This window comes from Seriola dumerili, unplaced genomic scaffold (genome assembly GCF_002260705.1).
Source record: "Seriola dumerili isolate Sdu_G_001 unplaced genomic scaffold, Sdu_1.0 BDQW01000337.1, whole genome shotgun sequence".
Lineage (NCBI taxonomy): Eukaryota > Metazoa > Chordata > Actinopteri > Carangiformes > Carangidae > Seriola > Seriola dumerili.
The window spans coordinates 67356-95321 of NW_019174592.1; the positions used below are offsets into that span (position 1 = coordinate 67356).

General features: G+C 44.7%; 1 protein-coding gene across 1 annotated transcript; it reads right to left on the reverse strand.

Moving 5' to 3' along the window:
• LOC111232789 (eukaryotic translation initiation factor 4 gamma 1-like) lies at nt 1–27966 on the reverse strand. The gene is made up of 29 exons (XM_022760439.1): nt 27892–27966; nt 26987–27073; nt 24461–24655; nt 23986–24088; nt 17678–17817; nt 12693–12785; nt 12161–12251; nt 9952–10968; nt 9737–9825; nt 9353–9551; nt 8594–8727; nt 8257–8382; nt 7746–8165; nt 6547–6693; nt 6076–6312; nt 5871–5975; nt 3957–4247; nt 3715–3826; nt 3512–3617; nt 3139–3389; nt 2872–2999; nt 2507–2679; nt 2028–2153; nt 1829–1910; nt 1485–1583; nt 1033–1167; nt 700–781; nt 413–553; nt 1–199 (listed from the first exon to the last, which is right to left on the reverse strand). Exons 1-29 carry the CDS (start codon nt 27964–27966, stop codon nt 18–20), a joined length of 5166 nt encoding a protein of 1721 aa, XP_022616160.1. The 3' UTR covers nt 1–17.

The window sequence follows — 27966 nt, forward strand, 5'->3', positions numbered from 1 at the left end:
GGTGGTGGTGGTGGGGCCTAGCTGTTGTCGGACTCGTCCTCGGCCTCGCGGAGCCAGGTAAAGAAGGCAGTGACGGACTTGAGGGCCACGCCCTTGCCCTGCTGCTCGGCGGGGTCTTTGCTAGACTCCCACTTGTAGAAGGCCTCCTCTTTGATCACGTCCTCGTCGTAAAGAGTGTCAAAGAACATCCGCAGCAGATCTGACGGAGGGAGGAGAGAGACAGGAAACAGATTTCATAACAATTTAAACGAAAATTCAAAACAAGTTTCACACCAAAAAGCTTCACAACAACCATTTTTCAGAATTCACATCTGAGCATTTGTCTTGTTTTTATCAGAATTTGTTATTTCTGATATTTAGGGGGGCGTCTGGAAGTGATAACAAATAACATGAGCTTGAATGAGCCACTCACTGGCAGGTTGCTCCATCTGCACCATGAGGGCCTGCAGGGCGTAGAGGGCCTGCAGCTCCTTCTGCTCATCCTTCAGGTATTTCTGCAGCAGCTTGGCTCTCTGCTTGATCTGCTCCCCGTCCACCTTGTAGGGGTTCTCACCTGCACAGGTAAACGTTAGGAAAACTTCACTTAGCAGGACTTTGAGGGAACAGTCAGCGAGTTGGGACCGACTCGACATGTTAAAACTGGACAATATCTACGACTAACTACTGTCTGATGAATGTGAAGAGAGCAGGTGGACTCACAGATGACTGCTGACTGGCAGATGCAGGTCATCAGAGCTCTGACAAACATGTTGGAGGACGTCTGCTGCTCGTCCAGGTTCGCCTACGCACAAGAGAAACATCTGTTAACACAGCTGGAGGTGATCTGATCGAGAAAACGAAGAAATATTCAACAAAAATAGGGATTACTTGAGTAACGTATGACGTCAAAACACAAAAAAATGATCGGTATCGGCGGCAAAAAAACGTGATCTAAATAAGAAATATAATAATAATAATAACAACAAAATAATAGTGGAGCATGAAGCTTCAACAGGCTGAGGAAGTGGATGAGACAGAGGCAGGAATATGAACCTCGATCCAGTCAAAGATCCTCTGGTTGTCGGCCTTGTCCTGGATCAGTCTGTCCAGCTGTTTGCTCAGCTCTGCAGAGCTCAGCTCCTTCTTCTTGCTCTTCTCCGACTCGTCGCCGAGCGTGAACTCCACATTCTACAGAGAGAGAGAGAGAGAGAGAGAGAGAGAGAGAGAGAGAGAGAGAGAGAGAGAGAGAGAGAGAGAGAGAGAGAGAGAGAGAGAGAGAGAGAGAGAGAGAGAGAGGCATCGTGATTACCTGTTCAACATATGGCTCTCGTCACCTCGACTCACTCAAGCTCTCATTCAGCACACGGAATAAAAACTCAAGATTCCACTTTTACGTGACCGAGAAAACACAACTCAAAGGTCAGACTACAATCTATTGTTGCTTAACTCTGAATTTTTGAGCCCCATCTTTCAGTTGATGATAAACCCAGCGGGTGACCTCTCACCTTTTCTGTCACAAACTTGTTGACGTCTTCATCCTCAGGCAGGAAGTCTTTCCACTGGAGGCCTGCCTCTCTCCACATTGTGCCCGCCTTCTTATGGCTCTGATGGAGCGAGACACACACACACACACACACACACAGTTATAGACTGATGGACACTCACTCATTACATTAAGACTAGCATTCATCACTGCCACATGAACTGATTCCTTTTGGTGCTTACGAACGAGAATGGTTGAATTCAGAAACAGTGATCAGCTTTAAGCGTTAGCTACTGGGAGTTTAAAGCCTTTAGCAGTCAGAAGAAAGTCTTGATATAATATAGATAAAGTTGTGACACTTCTCACCATTCCTTTGCAGAGTAAAGTGAGGATGTGGACCAGCAGGACTCCGGCTATCCCCAGAGGGATCAGAGGCTTTGAAATCTCCCTGGAGACCAAACAAATGAACAAATAAATTGAAAACAGCCCAAAACTCACTCCCGCCTCCTCTGACGGATTTCTCTCCCTGACACACCCGGGGCTGAAGGGGGTTTCAGGCACTGACCTGAAAAGCTCTCCCATGGGGATTCCTCCCTCATGGAGCATGGGAGTGATCAGCTCTGCCAGGTACAGCCACATGTGGGGGATGTCTATTGCCATGTCTTCAGCCACCTCCAGGATTTCCTGAAGCCTGAAGACACACGGTGCAAAGTTTATTCAAGGATTCAAGAATATAAATAAATAAATAAATAAAAATAAAGTTAAAAGTTACAAAACAGATGGAGGAAAAAACAGAATGGCACCACACCGACACAAACGTATGGAAATTTCTCAGTTTCTGCAGCTGCTTTACATTTGTTACGTCTCAAGAGAAATTCACAAGCTAAATCCAGCATTTTCCCCCGTGGGCTTCTCTTCATTTTAAATCCTGTTGTAAACACTTTATCAGCTCACACTTCAAGCTCTGAAATTATGTATCTCACAGAAGAATTTGGTCCAATATTAATCTGCCCTCGGCTTCGTCCTTATGAGCTCCGTACTGACCCTTTGTAGTACTGCTGTGTGGGGAGGGTGCCGGTCTTCAGGAGCTGGTGCAGCAGCACGCCCATGTGCTCCCTGGCGATGGTGCTGCGCTCCAGCGTCGACTCCAGACCGTTTCGCACGAACACGAAGAGCAGCTGAGTGCTGTTCATCTCCTGCACGCACTGCAGCGCCTCCTGTTGGGACAGAGAGGGACACGCAGACAGCGGTGAGCGATGAGATGGTTGTAATGGTATTTTATTGATAGATGCTTCTCCGTTTGTTGCTGCCGCTTCAACCGACAAACCACAGGCTGACTTTTATTGTGAAGCAGCCACAGGAAATGCGCCGAGGTAAGAGAGTGTCACAGCTGCGTGTCGAGCGCGTACCTTCATGTCGTTGATATGCAGGTACTCCTCGATGATGGCCGTGGACTTCTTCTCCAGCTCTTCCTCAGTCAAGGCAGGCTTGGTGGGGGTCTGGGGAGGTGGAGGGGTGGCAGTTGTCTCCCGCTTCACTGCTCACACACACACACACACACACATTATTTCTTATAAGTATAATAACAATGTATGAAATGTTCTTGCCCAGAAAGATTTTCAATTTCAAGTTTTAAAAATCCCATTTAAATCGTGCCGCCGCGTCACGCCACCGACCATTCTCTTTGCTCCTGGCTCTCTCTCTGCTGCCTCGGTCTCTGTCGTCCGTCATGCTCGCCACGCGGCGGACGGGATCAGCCGACCCGCGCTGCTCTCTCTCGCGGCTCCGCTCCTCGTTCTCCCGGCTGAAGCTGCGCTTGGTGACCTGCAGCCGGTTGCGATCGCGGTCGTCCCTGCGGTCGTCCCGCCGGTCGAAGCGGTCGCCGCCGCGGTCGAAGCGGTCGCCGCGCTCTCGACTGGAGCTGTTTCTGCAGAAGGACGGAGGGAGAGGAAAGTCTCATTATAATACAAACACCACAGGGAACATTTTTAATGGCATCTCTGCTCCGTCAAGTGGAAAGGCTTCCTGTTGCGTGTCGCTGTTGCTCACCTCTGAGGAACTCGTCTGTCTGAGTCCAGCGAGGAGGACGAAGGCTGCTGCAGGGCTGAGAACCTGTTCAGAGTGCTGGTGGTTGGACGGCTGCCTGACTCCGAGCCTTCGGGATGAAAACACACACAGAGCACATGTTGAGTTTCAGCTCTGAAGTGTCCGACTAGATGATGTGTAACCGCGTCAGTCTGGGGGAAACCTACCAGAATCTGCAGGTTTGGCACTGGTGCCACCGCTGCTGCCCTTTCCCCAGCTGCCCCATGTGCCTTTACCTCCAGGGGCAAGCAACTGATTGTTGAAGTCAAGAACAGGAGTCTAGAAAGAGGAGACTGGTGGTTAAAAACAAGCTACCTGCAGGAAATAACAACAATGGCATCTAACAGATGTTTTAACAGATTTCCCATTTCAGGTGATTCATCATGTGAAAATGTCCCTCTCCTCCTACCTTAGTGATTTTACTAAGGCGAGAGGTGTCAATAGGTCGGTTCTTGGAGATGGGCACGGTGTTCCAGCCCTCGTCCTGGGGAGGAGCACCGCGGCCTGGGGTGTGAGGGCCGCCACGTCCCCCGGGACCTCCTCCGCCCATCCTGCCACCTGGGCCTCCGCCCAACTCCTTCTTGGAGATGAGCGCTTGCTGCACCTTCATCTGCTCCCTGTGTTCCTCCAGCTCGGCATCTTTGTGGATCTGGTCGATGGTCTTGGGACCCTGGTCGCCTCGCCGGGGCACCCAGTTGTTCTGGGATGAGGGAGGGGAGAGAGATGGAGGGTTGGAATAAACATGTAAATAAAATAAAAAGTTTAAAAACTTAAAATATTACTGTTATTTTTTTTGTCCATATAATTAATAAAGAACTGTAAGTGTAAGTATTTCTTATTCTGACTGAGACAAAAGCATCTTGGATCATTTGTCTCTTTAAAAATGACAACACTGTCCAACTATCATGACTGTGGTGTTCACGAGAGAGACAACAATTCAAAGGGATCAAGAGACTGACATCCTTAACGTTTCTCTTCAGCTTGTGCCTAAAAAGGAAATAACAAAGGATACAGTGTGTTTCACAGTTAAATTGGGCCAATGTGCTGACTGGGAGCAGCTGATTTTGGCTTGTAAAAAAACCCTGAAGACAGCAGGTTTTGAGGTTTTGTAACACTGTGTGGGTGGGACCGGGAGCCTAACGACAGGACTGCAGCATTCCTACAGAGAAATAAAGCTTCGACACAACTCGACTCAACTGGCTTTACAAGAAAGAACTGAAATAAGACGGAGGAAGTAAAACAAAAATGTACTGGAAATGACCACGAGACACAAACAAATGACAGCACTACATGTTCTATTAAATGAACTGGTGTTAATGCAGCCAAATGTCGGCTGATTAACATGCAACTACAAGTTGTCTCAGCCTATGGCACAGAGCAGCTTTGTGTTCGGGGGCTGCCCTGCATTAAAGAGCTGAGGAAGACGATTCTTTTCTTAGCCCATTTACGAGACTCACACAGGCCAGGGCTAAAGGACCAGTGTGGACGTCTCTGGGGGCTGTGAGCAGCAACATGCACCGTCTCAGACTACATCACACCCACAAAGATACGACCAAAACAAGAGGAAAAGGTAATAAATGAAAGGAGAAGATGGGTCTTCAAATTCAGCCGTCGCACTCACAAAAACAAGAACTATAACAAACATTTATTCTTGGACAAAAAAAACAAAAAAAAACATGAACAAGCCCAACAAGATATGACAGATACTGTACTCAACTGCCAATGCAATAAAAAAAAAAAAAAGAGAAATGATCAAACCTCCACACTGTGACATTTAGTCATATTTCCAAATAATATGGTCCAACGCTCAGTTTTAATGTGTTCAACTGGTGCGTTCACTGTCACATTTTGCTGCTACTGGTTCATATGGAGTTAATTAGTTATTCATTTTGGTGAATGATCATTTTAATATTGAATGTGTGACTCGTGGTCTGCTTGGATCTGCCCACTTTCCTTTAGTTGTCTATAGAGATGGGTGTCCATTTTAAAGGTACTACTACTTTTATGGATCAGGTGCTTTAACGGTACTCTAATCTTTTCTTTTTGTTATTTTGTAAGAGAGAAAAAAAAACAAAAATCGAATTAAGAACAGAATAAACATTGCTTATTTTCTCATATGTACTCGATTAACAGCGTGACAGAACTTTTATGTCGCAAGAACAAACAGGAAATCTATTTTCTTAAATTTCTCAAGTACCGAGAGCAGAGCCGATGATGCCGGAGCTTATTGATACTCCGGTCTTTAATAAAATGTAGTTTAATACAAGGTTTCGGTACCGATCGCTATCGTGTGTTTGTGTTTGTGCTGCGTCTGCGAACTCACCCGTCGCAGGTCCAGCACATCCTGCAGCATGAAGCGGATCCTAGAGGTGGTCTTCCTCTCCTTTATTATTTTCTCCATCTGATTGAAGTACTGGTCCATACGAGGCTGAGGACAACCACAACAGTTTTATAAGTGTTGAGTTTCTGTGTTACGTATATGCGTATTTTCCTCTTTATCGCACTCTATAACCGCGCGGGTATCGTACCTTGGCCTTCTCAAAGTCTAGGTCCTTGCCGATGGTGGACAACAGTCTACACAGGCACTCCAGGGACTCCTCGTCGTGGTTTTTGAGCAGCTTTACAATGCAGTCATGCATGATGACCTCTGTGAGCATCTTAAGCTTGAACAGCTCACCGATGAACTTGATGTTACCCAGCGAGCGCCTCCTGGCCTTGTCTTTAGCATCTTCTAGTTCCTCAACGAGCCGCTGCTTCTCCTCCTCCTACACGGAAAGATGTAGGAATTGCAGAGGAGGGAGGGTTAGCTTTACACCTCTGAAACTTTTCAGATATTTAACACAAAACTTCACAGTTTGGAATATAAATCTGATGTTGTAGCAAGATTTGTAGTTGCTTTTGAATACTCCCCCATCACAAACCCAAGTTTAACTATCGACACGACTTCCTTTGTGCCTAACTGAGAAACCCAACCCACGTTTCATAAGGCATTACTATACCCCTGGTGCAGCATCCAGCTCCTTCTGCTTCTTCTCGAAGTTTTCGTCGTCATCTTTGTCCTTTTCAAACTCCTTCTGGCATCGATTGAGCAGCAGCTTGCGGAAATTCACAGTGACTCCCGGCTTATCTGTGGTTTGGACTTTAAGCTGCAAAGGAAAAGAAAATGGAGATTAGCATTAAATAAAAGGAAAAGACGGGGGTTAATGTAGTGCAGTTCCTCAATCCCATCACTTGGATCAGTGGCCCAGACACGTGGCACTTATTTCAGGTCGTCACTGGAGCCCGGCAGAGGTATGTGTAAACTGGGACTGCCATGATAAACACCGCTGCGAGAGAACAGTTCTGTTTGCTGCCCACAGTGTGGAGGCAAAAAAAAAAAAAAACAACACCAGCCACGGGAATCATGTTTTTCCTACATTTCGTCCCGTCAAGTCATTGCCCAGGAGTTATTTCTTCCTAAATATTTGTGAATCACAGAAACACTTCCACTTTATGTTCCTTCCTCGAGCCATTTCCCCCCATTTCAAATGTTTCTGGTCAACATCTAGCTGCGTTAAAAACATTCACAGGCTTCATTTTGAAGATTTTCAGTTGCCATCTAATGACCGCTTTTCCTTTTCAGCAACTTGTCGCTGTCGTTTCCTGGCAGCATATCCGTAATAGGTCTATACGCAGCGGGGCAATCAATCAGTTTCCTTATCAATTACATAGCTTTTATTAGCCTGTGGTAACGGGTCCCGGGGGTGATAAGATGCAGCGCTCCAGTGCTGATTACCCATCAGCCTCACAGCGATATGACAGGAAGCAGACTGATCAATCCAGTCTTTATTTGGAGGTGATGATGTTGTCTATTGGTTTTGGTTTTTATTGTCACACATGGGATTTACTGAAAGAGAATGACTAATACTCTATATTCTAGCCCCATGTTGACAAAACCAAACAATGCTTGGCTTGTGTGCGTTTAGTTTAGTCTCAAAAGAAATGTGTTCTCTGAGGTTTAAAACATCATCATGCAGGATTTATGCCTTTTATGTGAGAAACAAAATTTACCAATTTATCATTTAACACGCCGTATCAAAGCGAGACAGCTTTGCTCTCTGTGCACAACTGCAGTAAACACGTAAACCACCAAAGTCCTACAGTAAACACTGAAGCTTATTCGACACATATTTGGATATGGCGAGTGGGCACTACTTACCCCCATAAGGCAGCGGCACATGTTGGCATAGGCCACCGAAAAGTCTGGCTCGGAGATGGCCTTTTCGAAGGTGAGATCTATGACTCCTTTCAACCTCTCCTCAGTGTCAATGGTCAGTTCCGTCACCTGTTTCATTAGCTGTTGGAACTTTTGAGGGGTCAGTTTGTTGAGGATGCTGCGGACCCGTTTGAACAGGTCCTGGGTCTTGCCCTGCTCAGAGTCGTCGATCTCCTGCGGCGGCGGCTCCTCAGCTCCACGGCTGCGAACGGATTTCTTCACCGATGGCTTCCAAGCCTTTTCCGCCTTGTTCAGCTGCACGTCGTCATTGAGTGACATGCTGGTGATGATTTTCCTCGGCTCTTTCCTCTGGATCTGCTGCGAACGCCGTGGACCGCCGACTCCCATTCCCATACCTGGAGGCTGGAGGAAGAGACGGAGATGTCATTTAGTTTCTAGTCTGTGATATTCAAGTGCAGATCTCCTGGATCACATTAACAAAATGTTGACTTACTGGTCCTCTGCTTCCTCCTCCCATGCCAGGCCGGCCAAGGTTGGCGAAGGAGGGCGTGAAGTCGGGACCACAGTTCATTCCTGGTAGACGGCTGGGGTCAAGCTGTCGCAGAGGAGTCTTATTCGCCTGGACAGAGAAAACAAACGGATCAATTTATGTGAAACAAGGTGGAACCAACTTCAAATATTTGCTAAGATGTGATGTTGCCGTTACGTTTTTCTATGTCAATCACATCTCAATGTTTCTATCATGTTCAAAAACCAAGCAAGGAAAATGAAATGAAACTAAATTATTTGCACGAGACAAAACTTGTGAAGGAAAGTGTGAGTGGTTGCACCTTGTCTAGGACGACATCACTGATGGCTGGCAGACCCTCAGGCTTGTTCATGCTGGCTGAGATGAACTGGAAGCCCAGAAGGAACTCCCTGTCGTACTTCTTCTTCTCTTCTGGGTTAATTGGTTTCCATTGTTCTGAAACAAGAACATCAAACAGAAAATAACCAGGATGTTCTTTCATGGAAGACATTTTTGGGAACTCGAACTTTCACGGTGTTTTTTTTTTTCCCCCCTCCCTCAGTAGAAACTCAGAATGAAACAAGGACCATATAAAGCCAAGCAGCAGAGTGGAGGACAGTAAATGATCTGAGGTCAGTGTCAACTGTAGATAACGTCATCCCCCAAAGTGTCCACAAGGTGGCAGATAGAGTAGCAAATGAATGAATTTATAAAAGAAAGAACAAGACAGTGTGGATACATTAAAGTATTTCATAACTTACACTTTGACTGTAAATGCAGATGTACCATTTTGTGTTTTTGGCAGTTATATAAAAGAAAAAGCTGGTGTCATGAAAAGTGTCATGACTCACCATTCACCTGAGCAATTTTAAGTTTCCATCACATAACTATCGTTTTCCACTGAAGCCTCATATCAGCAGAAGCGCAATAATGTAAAATGCCCCTCCCGTGTTGTCAGTGGGGCAAACAAACTAAGTCAACTGACACACAGATAAGTCACGAACGTAACCGAGATAAGATCATTGTTCAAACTGAATTGTCAGCGTAAGCCACTGAAAGGCATCAAGGTTCAAAGACCCACCTTCTTTGTACTGGTACTTCTTGTCAGTGGCCGTCGACTTGGGAGCATCTGGCTGAATGTTCTCAGCATCCAGCTTGTCCTCCTTGTCCTCCCAGGTCAGGTCCGCCTCCTCCGGGGCAGGAGAGGAGGCAGCAGGGGGCTGGGGCTCTGGCGCTGGGGCAGGGGCGGGCTCGGGCTCCGGTGGGGTCACTACCTGCTCCTGGGTCCGAGACGGAAGCGGGATTAGGACAATCAAATAGATTAACCCTGGGAGGCTACATTTGGAGGTTGATTTGGATTATACTCTGAGTGAAGGATTAATTCAGGTTATGGAAGAGCTGTGGACTCATTAAAACTGGCAGCACAAGGAAATGAATGAATAAATGCATTACTGCACACACACACCTCTTTAAAGGCATCCAAGAGGTCTCCCACTGCCTCCTTTTTGTTCAGATCCTTCATCTTCCTCTTTTTCTTTGGCACAGACACAGCAGCTACAGGAAGGAGGACAAACGCCGTCACACTCAGATCAGCGAAAAGCATCTCTGGAAGATTCAGGACTATCATATGTGATTCAGGAAAACAGAAATCAAATACACAAATAGAGGTTAGTGACTGACCTTGCATAGTAGTTTCTACAGGGGTAACCGTCTGGGGAGGAGGGACGTCCTCCCTCTCCTCTGCTGCAGGAGGGGGAGGAGTGGGCACTGTTTCTGGGGCGCTGTCGGCTATGGAAACCGTCTCTGCAGGAGATGGCGTCTCCTCCTTGGCAGTGGACTGGGGCACTGGGGTATCTTCCTTGACATCCAGGGTGACCGGAGTAGCCGCGTCTTCTAACTCAGCCTGGGCCGCCGCTGCTGCCTGGACGACCGACTCAGCAGGAACCTCCTGGACAGCGGGTGTGGGTGCAGGTGCGGCCTGGTCAACAGGTGCAGGTGTGGCTTGGACAACCGGTGCAGGTGCCGCCTGACTGATATCTGTGGAGGTCTGTGTGACGGGCTGCTGGCTGACATCGGGCTCAGCGATGGGGCTGTCGTCGTGCTCGGATGTGCTGACAGCGGGGGCCTCGGGGTCTTGAGGGGCAGGCAGCGGCAAGCCGTTGGGAAGGCGGAGCTCCTCGGGCTGAGCAATGGGAGACTCCGGAGGAGCCTCCAGGTGACTGGGTGGCGACATGACCGACAGCTGCTCAGGCTCGACCGCTGCTACACCGTTAGTGGTGGAGGGAGGGGCAAGAGGTGTGTCCAGAGAGGCAGCTGCCTCTTCTGCTTTAGTCTCCACCTCTTTCTCCACCTCCTCCTCCTGCTCTTCTGCAGCCTTCTTGTCTGTTTTGTCTTGTGCAGTCGAGGTGGGGGCGGGGTCGGGGAGGGGTGCAGGGTAGGCCGGCACCTCAGGCGCTGATTGAGGGGATGGAGTGCGTTCCCTTGGAGGCGGGGGAGCGTCCATCACATCTGCAACAGGGGCGCTGGGTGCAAGGGTGGAAGTAGTGTTGAGAGGGGCGTGCTCTGCTTCTGATAGTAGAGGGGGCGCAGGGGGCTTAGTGTTCGTGTCAGAGGATGTAGCCTCTGCAGGGGTGGGGTCACCCTTAGAAAGTTCAGGGGTCTTTGACAGAGGAGGAGGCGTGGGTTTACCTCTGTCATCTGAAGGTTCAAAAGTCAGACAAGACACGTTATTAAGACTGCCGACAAAATGTTGCATATACTAACTGCTCAATCCACTTCATGAGTCCATTCAGGTTTTAATATTCTACCTTTACATGAACCATGGACATGGATCGCATTCACAAAAAAGAGTATTGTAGTTTCAAACAGGCTGACTCAGGAGAAAGGCTTTAAAGGCTTCAGACCCCCCCCCCCTTATATCCTTCCAGTGTCAGATTGAGTGGCTGCATTTGATGATTTCTCTAACTCGGAAAACTGTGGAGGTGAAAAGGTAAGCAAGCGTTTGAACTCGTCTCTCTAGCTCTCTCTGTTTTTACATTCTTTAAACAACTATTTATCTCCACATTTAAACAACGATCACGACGACTTTCCACCCCGCCTTCTTTCAGAACAGCTCCTCAACACTATCTTTTCTTTTCTGGCATGACTAGCTCCTTTAAAAATCAAAATGCTACACAAAAAGATATATATGTTCTCTAGATCGCCACATCCTACAGATCAGAAGAGCACGATCAACCAAACGTCCGTCCGCACACTCGCCACAATGGAAGCCACAATATACTTGATACCGTCACGGTTCAACTCACGGGTCCCTATTATCCAGCCGAACCGTTACAACAAGTAAGCTCACAAAATGTCGACTCATTTATTTTAATTAGGTTCAATCCTCTATTAACCAGTCACTGTGAATAAGCTCATCCATGAATCATGAGGTCAAACATAGTAACAGGGTCAACCCGTCACTCTCTCTCTCTCTCTGTCTCTCTCAGCTTAAATGTCCATTCGTCAGTAAAAACTCGCTCTTAACAGTAAATCGATCTAAAGAGGAAGCGATTAGCTGGGAACATTTAAGTGTCATTTCCAAGCAGTAGGATTACATGCTTTGAGGATTTCAAACCTTAAAAGGCTAAATAAAAGATAACAGCAGTTTCGAAAATGGAAATAAGTAAGAACATGTTTTATTCTGTATAAATATTACAGTAATTGTTCAGCACAAAAAAAAAACTGATCCCTGAACGATATACCAATAAAACAAAAAGGCTAAATAAAACATTGTGTCTGTGTCATAAGCAGAATTAGCAGCTGAAGTAAAATATGAACAATATGAAAAAGAGATCGTACTTATATCTTTGTGTGAATATGTTTGAGGTTCTGTGCATGTGGCACTCACCTGGTCTGACCAGTGCTGGTGTAGCGGCAGCTGTGACGCTCTCACCGTTGGCCTGCGCCACTGCTGTACTTTCTGATCCAGATATGGCTGTCTGTTGGGAGACATACACACACCAAATCATGAGGTATGACCTTTGTGGTGAGGACAACACAACTTTTTCCACTTGACGAGAGGGGGGGGGGGGGGGGAGTCTTGTAGTAGTAACATGTGTATGAGAGCTGGGAATCTGTAGTATTTCCCATGAATGAATTCTTGTTTTAGAAGTGCCATCAAGGTCTAATCTGACATTTAAACTGAAGAAAGTATAAGAGACGGTTTTGATGCTGACAACTATAGAAGACACCTTGGTGAACTACACCGTCACTGTGTCGTAATTTGAATGAATAAGTGTTGGTAAACCACTGATCCCGTCTCCAGCTGCACGGATCTGATATTTCTGTGTTGTCACTTAACTAATTTAACTTAAATTAAATGCTGCAACAGACGCTGTGTTAACTGTGTTTGGTTGGGGTGTCACGGTTTTGTAGCTCACCTGTGGTGGGGTTGGGGTAGAGCCACTTCGGCCCCCTGACATAATCTCCTCTGTAATGTCTCGACCTCCTTGGTTAGGGTCTCTTATTCTGATCTGTGGAGAGAGAGAGGGAGGAGATCAGCTGTCAGGGAGGTAAAACGAGAAATGACAGGAAGGAACGTGGAGAAGTAATACATCTAGAAAGGTAGGAGAATCACTTAGGTAATGCAATAAAACTGGCTGTTTCTCTACTTCAAGTGGAGGAAGAGTGAAAAAAGAAAAAAAAAAAAGGAGGAGTAACATGTTAAATAAGTCGCCTTCCCATGATGCAACGCCCAGCCCTTTCTGTGTCCTCCCTCTCGCTCGCTGCCTCTCATTCAATGAAAGCTACATTTCTCGCATTCTGAATACTGAGGTACACCAAATCCAAACACTAACCGCCGTGCAAATTCCTCTGCTGCACAACTGAGCATGCTTCAACCTCTTAGTCACCAGCAAAGCCGTCTGACTGAGCGAGAATCGAGTTAAACCGACTTTTGAGCCAAATGGTCAAACGAATTCCACCGCTAGTTCAAGCTGTTGTGAAAATGCCTGACTCTCATGAAGGCAAAGCACAATCAGGCAGTTTTTCCTGTGTACACACACACACACACACGGAGCTGTCATGAAAACACACACACACACACACTCACACGCACACACACACACAGAGCAGTCAGGCAGAGAGAGAGAGAAAAAATGAGTGAAAATCAGATCACTCGCTCATAAGGAGTGCCCATACATTGCAAACACGTGTTTCCTGGTCAGGACTCTTTTTCCTCTCACTCACACTCTACATACTTACTTTTGGAAGTCGGAGCTGTCATGAAACTGGTATGAGCCAGAAAGCTAGAAAGTGACGCACAGTCACTGGACACAGGATTTTAAGTGCACAAAGTTAACGGTGAGCTTGTACAACACAACGCTCTCCGGCCTACTTTTGACTTTAAGAACAACAATATTTGCTCGTGGCTACTGACCTTTACCTGGGATCAGTCTGTCAGCAACTCCTCTCCCGGAGCATTACCAACCCTAGCAGGCCTCTCTCATCCTGGGGCTGGAGTAGCTGTCCCAGTTGCGCTTGGGGCTGGACTTTAAACCCCTGCAAAGCAGGATGGCGGGTGAATGCAGCCAGCGTAGTTTTACCTCAGCTCAACTCACACACATCCAGGGTGAGCTACACGCCAGCAGAACGGGACAGGAGCTGGGCCTGGCTGTCAGTAAGCTAGCTAGCAACTTGACTCACTCCCTCCCTTTCTCATACGCTGAACAGAACAGGGAGGGGGGAAAAAAAAAAGGATAAAGCGACTGGCCTTGTAAAGCTATGGTATTGGAATGCGCACCCCCGCCCACAGAGACTAACAGACAGTTAAAGGGGCCGGAGTGTGAAGGAGGGGCAGGGTAGGGGGTAATGGGAGGGTTTCCAAGTGGAAAAAAAAAAATTTACCGTTATCAAATGAGCTGCAGCTAGCACAAGAAACTCCCCCTTTTCCTTATTCTCTTTCTCTGCTCTGTCATCCTGAACACTCAGGTTTCTCCTCAGATTTTTTTTTTTCAGGCTCACCCCTTCTGAGAGCAAAGGAAACCAGCGGAGGAGGAGGAGGAGGAGGAGGAGGAGGAGGAGGGGGGTGCCACAGCAGCAGAGGAAGGCTGGTTGGTTAGCCCTTCCGGCTCAGAAGGGGGAGGAGACCGATGGCCACGTGGAGCTGAGCTATGTGCTGACATGTCCTTCACCCCCCCCCCTCCCCTCTGGGTTTTCTCTTTGACACACAGTGAGAGAGAGAGCAAGAGAGTAGAAAAGTAGGAGGAAAAAAAAAAAGGCAATTTGCAAAGCTACAGCTTCTGCATGTCACCAGGTACAAAAAGGGCGAAAACTGGGTAGAAAAGGTGCAGCTAAAAATACGTCTGCCATTGGCTGGAAAATACTTGAATACTCAATTTAAAATACAGAAAGTTGAAACACACAAACGTCCTTTCTTTCTCTATCTGACTTATATGCAACTACATAGAGGTTCCATACCTTTGAACAGCAAAGCAGCCTTGAAGTTCTACACACACAGTCCTGTAAATTGCTACTAAATATCTACCTGCTCTCTCCAAGTGAATCGCTCCCAAAAACCAAGTATGCAAAGCTCGTGGTGTGTACTTAAACACACAAATGCCTTTACATAGTAAAGTACAAATGTCCCTTATGCAAGCAGATTTGCGGTACAGTTCTTCTGTCTGTCATCTTGGCTTTACTGTGGGAGTTTTACATTTTGTGTGGATGTGTGCGACAGACACAGCGAGTGTGCTCAGGACCTTGGAGCCAGTGTTGTAGCACAGTCGGGGCCCATGGGAACGGGCCAAAGTCCACCCCAGGCGACCACAGTCGCTGATAACCAGCCAAGTTCCCTGGCAGGAGGGACCCAGGCATCATGCAAGTCTTGAGGCAAGAGAACAGAGTCCCAGCACTGAACACTAAGATCCTTTTCCAGGTAATACTGCGAATAGATTCAAGGATTCATACTGTACCAAGACTTAATAGATGAGGGGTTCTACATAGAAATAAAGACTTCCGATAATGTCATTTATTTAACGTTTCGGGAAATTTAATCAGATGAAGACAAACAAATATTTAAGTTCCAGCCTCCATAAAGTAAAACAAACCTGAGTCAGTCAGGCCAAAAATTAACCACAAACCCACACAAAATATGGTAAAAGCTGCAAACTAGACAAAACCAGTTTGAAGACACATTAGCACAGATGATAAGGAGAGCAATCAAGGAAAATCTATGCAAATACAGACATAGGCAAACCTGTTCACACAGCGCAAGGTTTGAGGCTCTCATGATTTTACAAAGACTCTTATATGCCTTTATTTTATATATGAAAATCAGAAAACTAAAATGTGCTCTACAAGGCGACAGGGAGACGGCTGCAATCTTTGGCTCAACAAAGTCAGTTTCATCTTGTGAAACAGGTTGAAAAACGGCTTTGCAGAAAGCAGAATATTTGTCATTCTAACTGAGGAATCAGGAAACTTCTCTTGAGAAAAACCAGCGGCTTATATTTGTGACTCGAATGAAACCATCAGCCCAGAAGTCTCAAATGTAAAAAAAAAAAAAAAAAACGATGATTACATGAGAGGCACAAACTGGGGCTTCGCTTCACAGAGAGCTACCACATACCAGGCGAGGGCCATCTTAGAGAGCAAAGGAAACACTAGACATACTGTAGAACTGGGGAATATGTCGCACAGCAGCTTAGTCTTACAGAACACCAAGTTAAGGTCGAGTTCACCACTATCTATTTCAACCAGTAAACTGAACTCTATGTGCAGACTGAAGAATGACTCTAGAATCTTCTTCAGAGAGATTGCAACACAACAGGCCAGGTTTTATTATCTCAGTCCCATCAAGTCACTGGGTTACTGAGGAAAAACTGTATTACTTCTTAATATTACTGCAAGACTTTTACGCTGAAAAAAGGTGAATAAAAAAAACATTAATTTTCCCTTTCTGCCAACAGAGACTTAATAATATACACTGACTGGTAACTTGAATACAAGCAGTATCTAGCAAACGTTTATAAGTTCTGCTTCCATACTGCATAAAGAGTACTCCGCTGGTTTAACATTGCACTCTTATAATGTGCTGGATTTAACGATAGACAAGACTAGGTCAAAACCTGGTATATGGCTGGACAGCGTTGTATTTGCATTCAGCCTAGTGTCAGCAGGTTTCAGCCCTTTATCTGTTTGCTTCGCTCCTCCTCTCTGCGCTCACATATAGTGTTTTAATACAGATGAATTTCCAATAAAGCTGTTTATTTAGTTTTGTTTTTCCTGTTTCCAAAATCCTGATTATAAAACCATGACAACGTCGGACAAAATCACCAAACACATAAATCAAAAGACAAACACTGACCTGTTCAGCTATATTTACTTGTAAAATGATCACTCAGAGAGAAAGCTAGAAGCTCATTCACGTCAGCTGCCCTGCAGTCCGGCAAAGAGAGGTGTGTCTGTGGAGGGGAAGCCCGACCTCGTGCTTGCGGGGAAAAACTCTCTTCTACGGAAAAGTCGCCAAGGTTTATGCAAAAAGTCGCTGAATTTGTGGGTTAATTTAGTAAAAGAAGTTGCTACGGCTGCCAACGCGGCTTGTTTGCACCAGAATGTTTTTGAAAGAGCAACAACCAATGGGGAAACTCCAACACTCGTAACTTCATCACTCACTCACTCAGTCAGTCACGGACATTTGCGTTTATAGGGCTGGCCCCTGCCGTCACGCTCCATCCAAAAACAGTAGACATCACCTTCCTTGTCAAAACATAGTGCTACATTACCCACAATGCAAGTCAAAAATGTCTGACACTAAATACAGTCACATAACACACCAGCTTGGTGCTTGACGATGCAATTTGGGATAAATCTGAACCTATGATATTTGCTACTCGTTGACTTTAATTAGTTTTAGCTTCCCTTCAAGATGAGTGTCACTGATGTATTAAGTCTCTCGCACGGTAACATGACCAAGCATGTTGTAGAAAACAGAAAACAGGCAGCGATGAAACATTTTTCCATCATTTAAGAGCCGAAAATAACATTTGGCTTTTAGTCTGTAATATCTCTAAGATGTATATGCAGATGTCTGTAAAGATATGTAGCTGTTTGTGGCTGGGATTAACTCATGGGTAGAAAACACAGATGTGATGTATTCAAATGGAATTAACATAAAAGCCTGATCTACTCCGATAAACAGATGCTGTCCCAATAGAGCTGATAACATTTTCCATTTAAGGCGAACTGCTCTTTTAAGTCTGTTAAGAATATACAATTTTATTAATCTTATGTAACAAGCTTATTCTAGGTTCACCAATAGTTAATTTAAGTAGATAATATGGAAATCCTGAACCACATATGTCCTCAAAGCAATGGTTTTCTGGTTTACAGGGTGTGACATGGTGTCGTGGATCACTGACTGTACCTGTTTGCGTTCCCGTTTGGTGTGCATGTGTTGGGGAGGCTGAGGTGGTGGTTGCTGCTGTTGAGGGGCAGGGTTCATAATGACGGGTGCCGCCTGCACCGAGGGGGTGAACTGAGGCTGGGCGGGGTAGTAGGCCCCTGCTGTGGATCAGATAAGAGAGAAAGAAGAGTGTAAATCATCATATACCAACTTAATCCTTCACCCATAACTCGGCTCAAACATATACGACAACAAATAAGCTGTGTTTACGCATCACTGAAGTCACGTTAGGCTAATTTGAGATTTGTTAGACAAGCTACATCTAAAAGTTGACGGTTTGATTTCTTGAGGATTTGCAGCACAACAGCTGCAGTTTTATGTCCACTGCAAAGTTATAATGTCATTACACTGAGGTAATTGCACCTTTTTAAGTACTAAAGTCTTTTCGCTGCCAGCTGAGGCTGTACTGGGCTTACATTTACATTTAAGGCATCTATCTAATGCTCTAGTAAAGAACAGTTTACAAACCGTATAAACACGCATCAATTAAACTTCAATTCCTAGATTACAAAAATAAACACTCTTTAAGACTGGGCTTTAGAGTCCAGACAAAATTCCTGTAAACACTGTCGAGTCGACCGAGAGGAGAAAGCTCGGAAAACGTGAATTTTTAAAATTCCTATCACAGCAGCATTTCAGGGTAACTGTCACAGCGACTTTCCAAAAGTGGACAGGGAAATCTGAAGGAATGAAGTTATGATTAATGAGAGAACAAACAAGTGAATAAATAAACAAATCAATAGAAGAGGTTGGCGGCTTAAAAAGGACAAACAATGATGAATCAAACCCAATAAGAACAGTGTGATCAATTCATAAAGAAGACTGTTGAATAATGTGATTAAATGTCTGATCAAAAAGGTTTGTGTAGACCATGTTCTTTACCTGTATATCGTTATCATATATCCAGACTGTTCAAGCAAAAGTGCTGTTTATCTTTTGCTCCACTTGAGCAAATTTGCCCTCTTGTGAAACGATCATGTCCACTTTCTACTAATTTGCTGACTATTTTCTCCTCAGAGCTAAATGATACTGTGAGTTTTATGAAACCATCAGTCTAAAACCTAAAGATATTCAGTTTAGTGTCATAAATGACAAAGAAAATCCTCATATTTCAGGCCCTGGAGACGGTGGGTTCTTGGCATTTTTGTTGATGAAACAATTAATTATATTATCGAAATAGTTGCTGATTGAATTTCTGATGATCGACAAATCATTTTTAAGCTCTGCACTTGTTTAATTTTACAGCCCATGTTGACATGCAGGCTTAGTAACAAGTGACTGAAATCAAGTATCAGATGATTATAATTAAACAATTTCTAAAAATACCTCAAACTTCAATTGCTTCATTTCTGCCAGGCCCTTTTCTTGTTTCTGCGGTGAAGAAACACATCTGAACATACCTGCAACTACCAACTTGTCCACTCAAAACAGACATCATTGCCTCTAAATGAAGTCTTTGTTCCTAATTGTGTTTTCTTTTTGCGTCTAAAAATCTCCCTTTGTTTTGTATCTGGATGCAGCAGTTTACCACAGCAGACACGGCACCTGGAAAGCACCACAGGTAGGCCTTCGGACCGTGACACAGCAGTCTCTCCCTCTGGCCCAGCTGTGCACTGGTGTCTCTTATGTCTTAAGCATATAGATATTTATCACGCTCACAAATTAATCACGACAGCAGCTGCTAACAAGACCAAGGAAAAAAAAAAGAAAACTTCTATTGGCCTACCCAGTCAATAATGCCAACAAGATTGACACTGATATTACCTGGCCTTGTAACTGGCCTCAGTTATAGTTCAGAACCAGTTGCAGCCCAGTTTCAAAGGACTGGGGGTAATAAAATCCTTGGATTGAAGAGGCCTCTCTCTTCTCCCAGTCTGGCAGTAGCTAGTTCCTGCTCTGCCTCTCTCCCCCTCTGCATGCATTTCAGTCTAACTCACATTACTGAGTCTGCATTGTTGACCAGGAGCAGCACAGCCTAAATATAGTCAAAAACCCACACCGGCTAGGGGGAAGAGAGCACGCAAGAGAGAAAGGGAGGGAAGACAGGCAAAGAGAGAGGAGGACAGAGAGAGGTAGAAGTTGAGCATGCTGGAAATCAGAAAGCCAAAAGGCAGAATGAGACTTTTCTTGGATGGCGTCCCAACACTGTAAATAAGAGGCTTGAAATATGATTCACAAAGTGCAGGAGATTGAGAGAGTAATGGGAGAAGGGGGCTGCAAAGAGACACACTGTCTAGATGACACCTACCCTCAGAGTCCTTCTGCTCTTGAGACCCACGATTCCCCATGATAAATGCCTGCTGAAGGCAAAACTGCGTACAGAGAGAAAAAGGGAGAGGGGGTTTCTCTTCAAGCCCCCCTCTCTGACTTCTTCCTGTCCTCTCTACAGGTGCCCTCTCAGAATGACTTCTTTTAATGCTCAGCCCTCCCTCTTCCAGCGTGTCTCCATTTTGCTCCTCCCTCTGACCTTCCTGATTCCTCCCTGCCTTTCACTTTTCTTTTTTTTTTTTTTTTTTTACCTTCCTCCCTCCCTCCCCTTTTCCCCCTCCAGAGTGTACTGGCACGCACACTAAAGTGTTCAGTTGTGTCAATCAGACTGGCTCCGATTTGGCTGAAGACTCCCCTGTCTCTCCAGCCCAGACAAGTGATCTGATCCATGCTGGTAAAGCCTACTACTAAGGGGGTGGGCTGACTGTATGTATGCGGGATGAGTTGAGCAAATCACTCAACTTTGTGGGAGGGAGTCTTAAAAATAGTCACCATATTCCGTCAGCACTACGTATGTGTTTGTGTGTTTACCTGACTGCTATTAAAGGACTCGGTGGTCAAAGAGACGGCACCACTGTGCCTCCATACAAAGCAAACAGTGGTCAAGCCTATCAGAGTTTGAGAGCCATGTCTCATTGTCACATGACCCCTTATTTAGGGTCATATGCCACTCCTGATGTCACGACACGTGACTCTCAGAAATGACCAATGTAACACACGCCCTCCAACGCAAACACATGGGACATTATGTCCTGTACAGTCATACAAACAAACAGCATTAAGAGCCACACAGCTTTCTCATACCTCCAACAGCTACTGTGAAGAGAAGAACGTACGAGGACAACAAACAGAAAGCCACTGAAAATTAAAGGTCCCAAATTGTATAAAGGTAGATGTCCATGTCTTCTTTTATTATAAAGCAGGTCTAGGTTCTATATTAATACTGTGAAAGTATCAAAGCCTCAGTCCACAGAGAAATGCACACAGCCTGTATTCAGAAACTGAGCCTTAAAACCAGCTGTCAGGACTTCTGGAACTTTGTGATGTCACAACACACCCCAAGCCCCGCCCACCCGGACCCACCATCAAACCTTGCAGGATTACCTGATTACCTGTTTTACCTGAAATCTGCTCTATTTCTATTCAATCAGAAAACAGTCAGAGAGGCTCAGAGCCTCCTCTCTTCTGATTGGCTCACCGACCTATTGTTGCTAAAACTCCAGAGAGAAGCCTGAGAGAGGAGTTGTAAAACTACACTGAGATGGTTTTTGGTTCTTAAAACCGCAAATATATCTTCTTATGGATCAACACTTCAAATAAAACACAGGAAAAATGTAAAATATGGGACAGTTGACACTAAATCTAAATAGACATATGAGACAGTCTGGATCTCTGGTGTGCCGTTATAAGAAGAAAAAGCCAGGAAATATTCCAGAGGTGATCAACTCTTGTTTCAGCAGACAAGTTTAGACCAGAAACAAAACCTGATATGGGCTTTCAGTGGTAGCTCTTTCCAATTTATGTCAAAATATATATTAAAAAAAGACATACAGGGCTTAGGGTTTCTCCCAGAACAGCAGTGTTCAGATCATAAATTGACTTTAAGGATCTATTTGCAACTTAGCGGTTCCACTTTACATTTACTCATTTGACAAATGCTTTTATCCAAAGTGACTTACAAGTGAGGGACATCACTAAAGCTTCTGTGCAGCTGGAAACTTTGGCGTAAGTACTACATCTATTTAATAAGAGCGAGGAGTAAAGAGGTAAAGAAGTTTAGGTTAGACAGTTAGACCCTTTATGTAAAGTCTAGAGCAGGTATTTATTTCCAGTTGTTTAGACAAACAAGAACAAAGCTTTTCAAACTCAACAACTGAGCGACAACTGCCTTGAGAACAACAACAGGAAAGGGTTCATGGTCCTCTTGTCCGTTATCTGAAATTTATCAAATTCATTGCGTCCTCTAAATCAAGTGTGCTCACATTTTAAATCATCATTGAGCGTCTTTTTAAGATCAAGATAATATTCAGAAAACAGGAGTTACACATTCGACATTTCTAATGTTAATTAATTGCCGGAGGGAAAAGCATTAATTAGATTCCAATGTGAAGATACCTATGAGAGATGTTGACTTCATGCGATAGCTGAAATGGATGAAACAGCTAATCAGGTCAAGGTTCTTCTGCAACTATAAGAAATTGCATTAAAGCTAAATAAAGTAACTTTTTGAGGTCAGCTCAGGCTAAAAGATCTGATTAGAGACTCTCGGGCCGCTTCTAAATGCAGAGAGGGTGATATCTAACATCAAAATACACTGCTACATCATCACTGTTGGCAACAACTAACACAAGAGAATCGGTCATCTGAAAAGCTTTATAAACTGATCTTGGGCTCAATTTTAGCATCTTGTTACACAGATTTTTGATAGCATATTATTATTGTTTCCTCACAAAGAAGGTTGCATATAAGACAGTTATGCCCCTGTGTGGAAATCAACTGCCCACTGAAAACACAGGACAGAGGTTTGAATATGGCGATCAACTATAATTATAGAATTGTTAAATATTCAGCAGCAGTTTTAGAAAACATGCTTTTTCGCATATGCAGAGTGTGCAGAGGTATTGTTGAAGCACCACGCACATCATGCAGTATAGTGGAAGTGCGGAGAGCATGACATGGACGGGCCTAATAGGAAGAATTGTGTTTTTACAGTCCTGTATTCAGGCCTGTGCATTCTATTGCTGATGAGCTACAGTTTAAACAAAGACGACACATAGTTCAGATGCCTGCTGGTGGGGGGTCAGCAAGTTTGTTTTCAGGGCATCATCAGTTCTTGCGGCGCACTGACACTCGGCCGCCTCTAGAGGGTGTGACAGCCCATGGGATCAACAGCAAACACACGTCTGTGCTGCTATTGTATTCAGGAGATGTGCAGTAATACAAGTTTTAAGACAAGAGAATATGATGGGAATGAACACACACAAAGCTGAAATCGCCAAATGTGTTAATTACTAATAACAGCCGTGTAATGTTTAGAGTATCACGGAAACATTAATGCGAAATGCTGAATTCAGATCTTATTCACGCTGACCTGCTTAAATTAATTTTTCAGAAACGCAGCCACACCCATCACCAAGAGCACAATGTGTCCTGTAGCTGCATTTCATTGTGGTCATAGGGTCTCTGTGTTGGCTGAGAGAGAAAAGCCGTCTCTGCTCATTTCTCCCTGTGTAATTGCTGAATGTCACTGCACAATTAACAGTCCAGGAAAGATGTCCCCGCTCTTTGGTTCTGAGGAACTAAAACCCAACCATGTAAAAAGAAAAACAAACAACCAAACACTCTGCTAGCTCATCTTCTTTAAAGCAGAACAGCTCTGTGTTTGAGTGTTTGGATGCAGATTCTATTACGTCTTATTTCACACTAACCAGAAGTGTCCTAAGCCACGAGATGGTGTTGGAAGCGCCGACGAGGCTTTTGGGGTTGACTTGAGATAAAGACAACATTAATCAATAGCGACATCAAGGGGAGAGCTGTTTTTTTTCTGATACGATAAGATGTACAAAAACAAAAAGGAAAAGCTTAAGTGTTCGCCAAAACAGGAAAGTGGGTGGATGAAACCCAATTTCCAAATCAACTGAGAATGTAAGAAACAACCTGAAAAACAAGAAGACCACAGAGGCGAGAGGCAAAACCATAATGAGGAACCTGCAGAAAATCAACACCTGCCTTGGTTTAGGTAATATGTGAGTTATCAGTAACCACTGTTGATTATCTTGGTAGATTTTTTGCATTTGGGTATCTGTGTTTGCCACACTGGCTGCCCTTTGTAAATACATTTTCCTTGCATTACATTAAGGAGTGTTATGCTCAGTATTTGACATTGGGGACATGGTTATTTACAGTTTAATAACTGTTTGACTCTCTAATTGATTAACTTCAAGTCAAGTGTCTCTCTGTGTGTGAGTGGCTCAGGTGAGGCCCCAGGTAGAGCCTCTTACCATAAGTACCATATTCAGCGGGGCTGGTGCCTGGGTAGAAGCCTGGGGTGCCTGCTGGGACTGGGTATTGCTGGGGTGTGGCCACGTAGGTAGCTGACCGGTACTAAGGAAACAAACAGAAGGGAACATAGAAGATAAGACAAGAAGAGAGGAACAAGGATAGGGAGGAGAGGCAAACAAAGTCATTAGTCACAGTGATAAAAAGCTGTATTGAAAAAGTGTAAAAAAAAGACCTGCACAACCTCTGTTCATCGTAAAGGGCTTGGGCCATATTTTGTGGAATACAATATATACAGAATTTATTTGAACAGGCATGAGAAAAAATATTTGTTTCTCTCGCTTCAGCAATTTGGAAATGGTTTTTGTAGTTCCAACATAAATACAAATAGAAAATGATGCGTGTATTGGTGCTCAATCATTTATATCATCTGGTTTGTGTGTAAAGAAAAATCCAGCAGTATCACAAGCTGCCTACCTGTCCCGGTATGAAGTAGGCGGGTCCCTGTGGCGAGCTGGGGAAGGACAACTGTTGCCCGGGGATCATCATCATTTGGGAGCCAGGGCCCGGCTGGTAGACATGGGTGGGCGTCACGGGGCGAGGGGCACTGCTGGGAGGGACGCCACGAGGCCCGCTGCCGGGGGGCAGGCTGGCCCTGTTGGTGTAGTAGGGCTGGACAGCAGGCAGGTGAGCAAACGAAGGAAGGAGACGACAGAGAGGCGTGGAGGGTGAGAGAGAGTAGCAGGAAACAGGCGATTGAGAGGACACAGAACAAACGTAGATGATTGTGGGAAAGACAAAGGAGACGAAAGGAAATGTGGGAAGAAGAACGGGATGGAAATAAGGTGAGAGGAGACGGACAAATGAGGGAATTATTAGTTACTTTCCTGAAACCTCTGCCATAAAAAATACCCCCCCCCGCCCCAATACCCTCATATGATTTTATCTCTCGGACAAAGTGGAGCTAGCTTGTCCAAGGCTCATAGTTTGTCCATGAATCTGTGGCTAGACTCCAACTGGAAACATATTGGCGCTGCCTGCCAGAGGAGATAAAGCAGCTAATGCTGGTTCATTCAGAGCCTCCTCATTGACATTCTGCTGCTGGCCTGGGAGCTAACCGCCGTAGCCAGCAAAACGACACCAAGCCAACAAAGCACAACACTGCCAAATATTAGTCACACACATATGCACTCCTCAGGAGGATGACGAGGGGGGGAAAAAAAAAAAAGGAGGAGGGGGCGGGGGAGGAAAAACTGGAAGAAAGAGGAAATTTCAGTTACCTGTAGCGACCTGAAGCTTCCCTTCAGCAGCGCAAACACAGATCACACACAGAGACACATCAAATGGAGGCAACAAGAGGGTGGGAAGAGAAGGGTTGAGAAAAAGAGAGCACCACAATCAGTTAGAGAAAGCCCAGGAAACATCCATTCTGAGCCAAGCAGTGAATTAACAAGCAGCATGCAGAGAATAGGCAGAACAGTGAATCCCAATAAACTAAAGTCTAGTTACTCCTGAATAACTAAACACACTAACAACACGCTAAAACTCTACAACTAGAAGACGGGCGTCAGTCACCTGGATGTTTTCTTGCTTTTCTATTATAATTCACTTAACTATGATTTTAATACGTAAAAACATTCAGAAAGTAGGTGAAATATTACATGAAAATAGTGTGATATATTGTTAAATGTTTATCACTCTCTGCCATTAAGATTATCACACTTTTTGGTGGAACATTTAAAAGAAATAAATAATTTTCCTTTTCAAATGTTTCTATTGAGCTGCACTAAGACTCTCGCATGTTATTCTTTTAACGTTTCCCATAATTTCACATATAAAGATTTCCTAAAAGCAACAGTGGTTAGCTGAAAAACTTTATCCACATTATCAACATCAAGGTTATTAGGTTAAAGAAAATTATAGTAGTATTTGATTTTGTCAAAGCACACCCTTGGTACCTATCAAACCCCCCCCCACCACCCCTACCCCTGTCATGTTAGTCAGTTGTGCTGTTAGTACCTGTTGGTGTATAGGCCGGGGCCCTGGGGCAAACTAGAGGAGGAGAGGCAGACAGGGCAGAAGTTAAGACAAAAGCACAAGGTCCATGCTTCACTCTGCACTGACCGGCTTCCTTCCAGTTCTGCATCTTTGTAACAGCAGTTAAAGGCCAAAATAAAAACTCACTCACACGGTGTGAAAACCCGGGGGAAAGCTGCTTTCTGACAGTCATACAGTCGGGTCTGCCCACTCTCTGTAGCGCCTTTATCTTGATTTGTTTTGATTTGTTTCGCCCCCAACTGGCATTTGTTTGATCAATACAGTAAATAACTATAAAAGGAACTCTGAACAAAAAGGTTTTGAACCAATTATTTTATTGTTCGAGCTTTAATAAATTACAACAAATGCAGTTGGAGCCTGTTGCACTTCCTCCAGTCACTCAGCAGCATTAAGGAGTTTGAATCCTGTATTATAAAGCCGGTGTGAGCACGTAGCACACTAAGCTGTTATACTTGTGTGAGGCAGAGTGCAGTGGACAGGCTGACACCGACGGTTAAAATGGTGCAGAACTGGTGAGAAGCAGGCAAACGGACACGCAGGCAGTCTAAGAAATTCACGCACAGATTCGGGAGAGTGTGCTCCGTTTTCCACTGAGAGGATTTCAGATAGCGACAGTGAGCAGTAATTATGCCAAACTTGCACACAAGGACATTTGCAGCATGAAGAAAAGACCTTGACACTCTCTATCCCGGCTTTTTTATCCGGATTGGTTTGTCTGTCACTCTTCTGAGAAAAGCGACGGTCAGGAATTTTTAAAAAAACAAGACAAACAAAACTTAGATTTACAACGCACCACAGAATTTAACTAGTAACTTGCATGGAAGGTGGTGACTTGATTTGGCTTTTGACTTTTAATAACTTGAGAACTACTGTCTTTTTTTTTTTTTTTTTTCCTGAGGTCCACTACTGTGTGCTGCGGGGTGTGTGAGCGGTGGCCCGGCCTACCTGTCGGGTCTGTGGTGTTGGGTTCATTTGTGGAGGCGGTGGGGTGGCAAACACAACAGAAGTGGGCTGCCCAGGGGGGAATGAGGGCTGCAAGAGACAGGAAGTGATATCAACAGCAGAAGAGAGGGACGCAGGAGGAACAGGGAGGGCGTGGGATGATAATTCAGTCATTTATGTATTTATAATATTTATTTACTATAGAAACTGTAACATAATGTGTAATTATCTATTTTACTTGTTTTAGCCTTATTTATTTTACTCATTGCTGCTTGTTGTTCCTTGTATTAACCCAAGTATGTTGATCTGTTCCTCTGACATATAACTACTTTGCCTGAGAGTTTTTAAGTTGTGTGTATAGACTACATAAACTGAAAAGGAATTGCCCGTCTTGGGATACATAGAGTTGTCTGAATCTGAAGTACACAAGTGGTCAACGAGTGCACAGATACTGAGGCCAATATTTGTGTTCAGGTTATTTATTGCTCTTCATAATACCAGCATCTTCTCATTTTGAAGTTAATGGAGAGCAGACAAAGCACGGTACCTTAAGCAGGAGGGAGGGAAACTTTCTGAGCTCTTATTTTAAAGTATGCCATGATGTATCAACCACAAGAATTTGAAGATATTACACGCTACAGTGGCAGCTGGCAACGCTACCTCTGACAATTACTATGGTTGTGTTGTGGCACTTTCTGAGACATGGTTGAAAGTCGGCTTGCGCCTGCTGCGATCACTCTTCTTCACAGAAAGCGCATTGTTGTGTGATCTGCTTTTCATTATGTGCACAAAAATGCCGTTGCATCAGCCATTTTTTTTTTTTTTTTTTGTCTGTGAGAAACAAAGCGGGATAGAGCAACACGCCCTGTAAGAGGCAATACAGATAGTGAAGGAGCAGCGATCGTTACCTGTGACAGGCCAGGGGAGGGGGCAGGGTGGGGGGTGGAGGGGGGTCCCGTTATAGGCTGTGGTGCTTTATTCAT

Coding starts and splice junctions, on each gene's coding strand:
- LOC111232789 (XM_022760439.1), bottom strand. CDS start 27,966: ATGAATAAAGCACCACAGCCTATAACGGGACCCCCCTCCACCCCCCAC. Junction 8,383..8,593: donor GTGATGTCGTCCTAGACAAG/GTGCAACCACTC, acceptor TTCTCTGTCCAG/GCGAATAAGACTCCTCTGCG. Junction 8,166..8,256: donor GAGGAGGAAGCAGAGGACCA/GTAAGTCAACAT, acceptor CTCTTCCTCCAG/CCTCCAGGTATGGGAATGGG.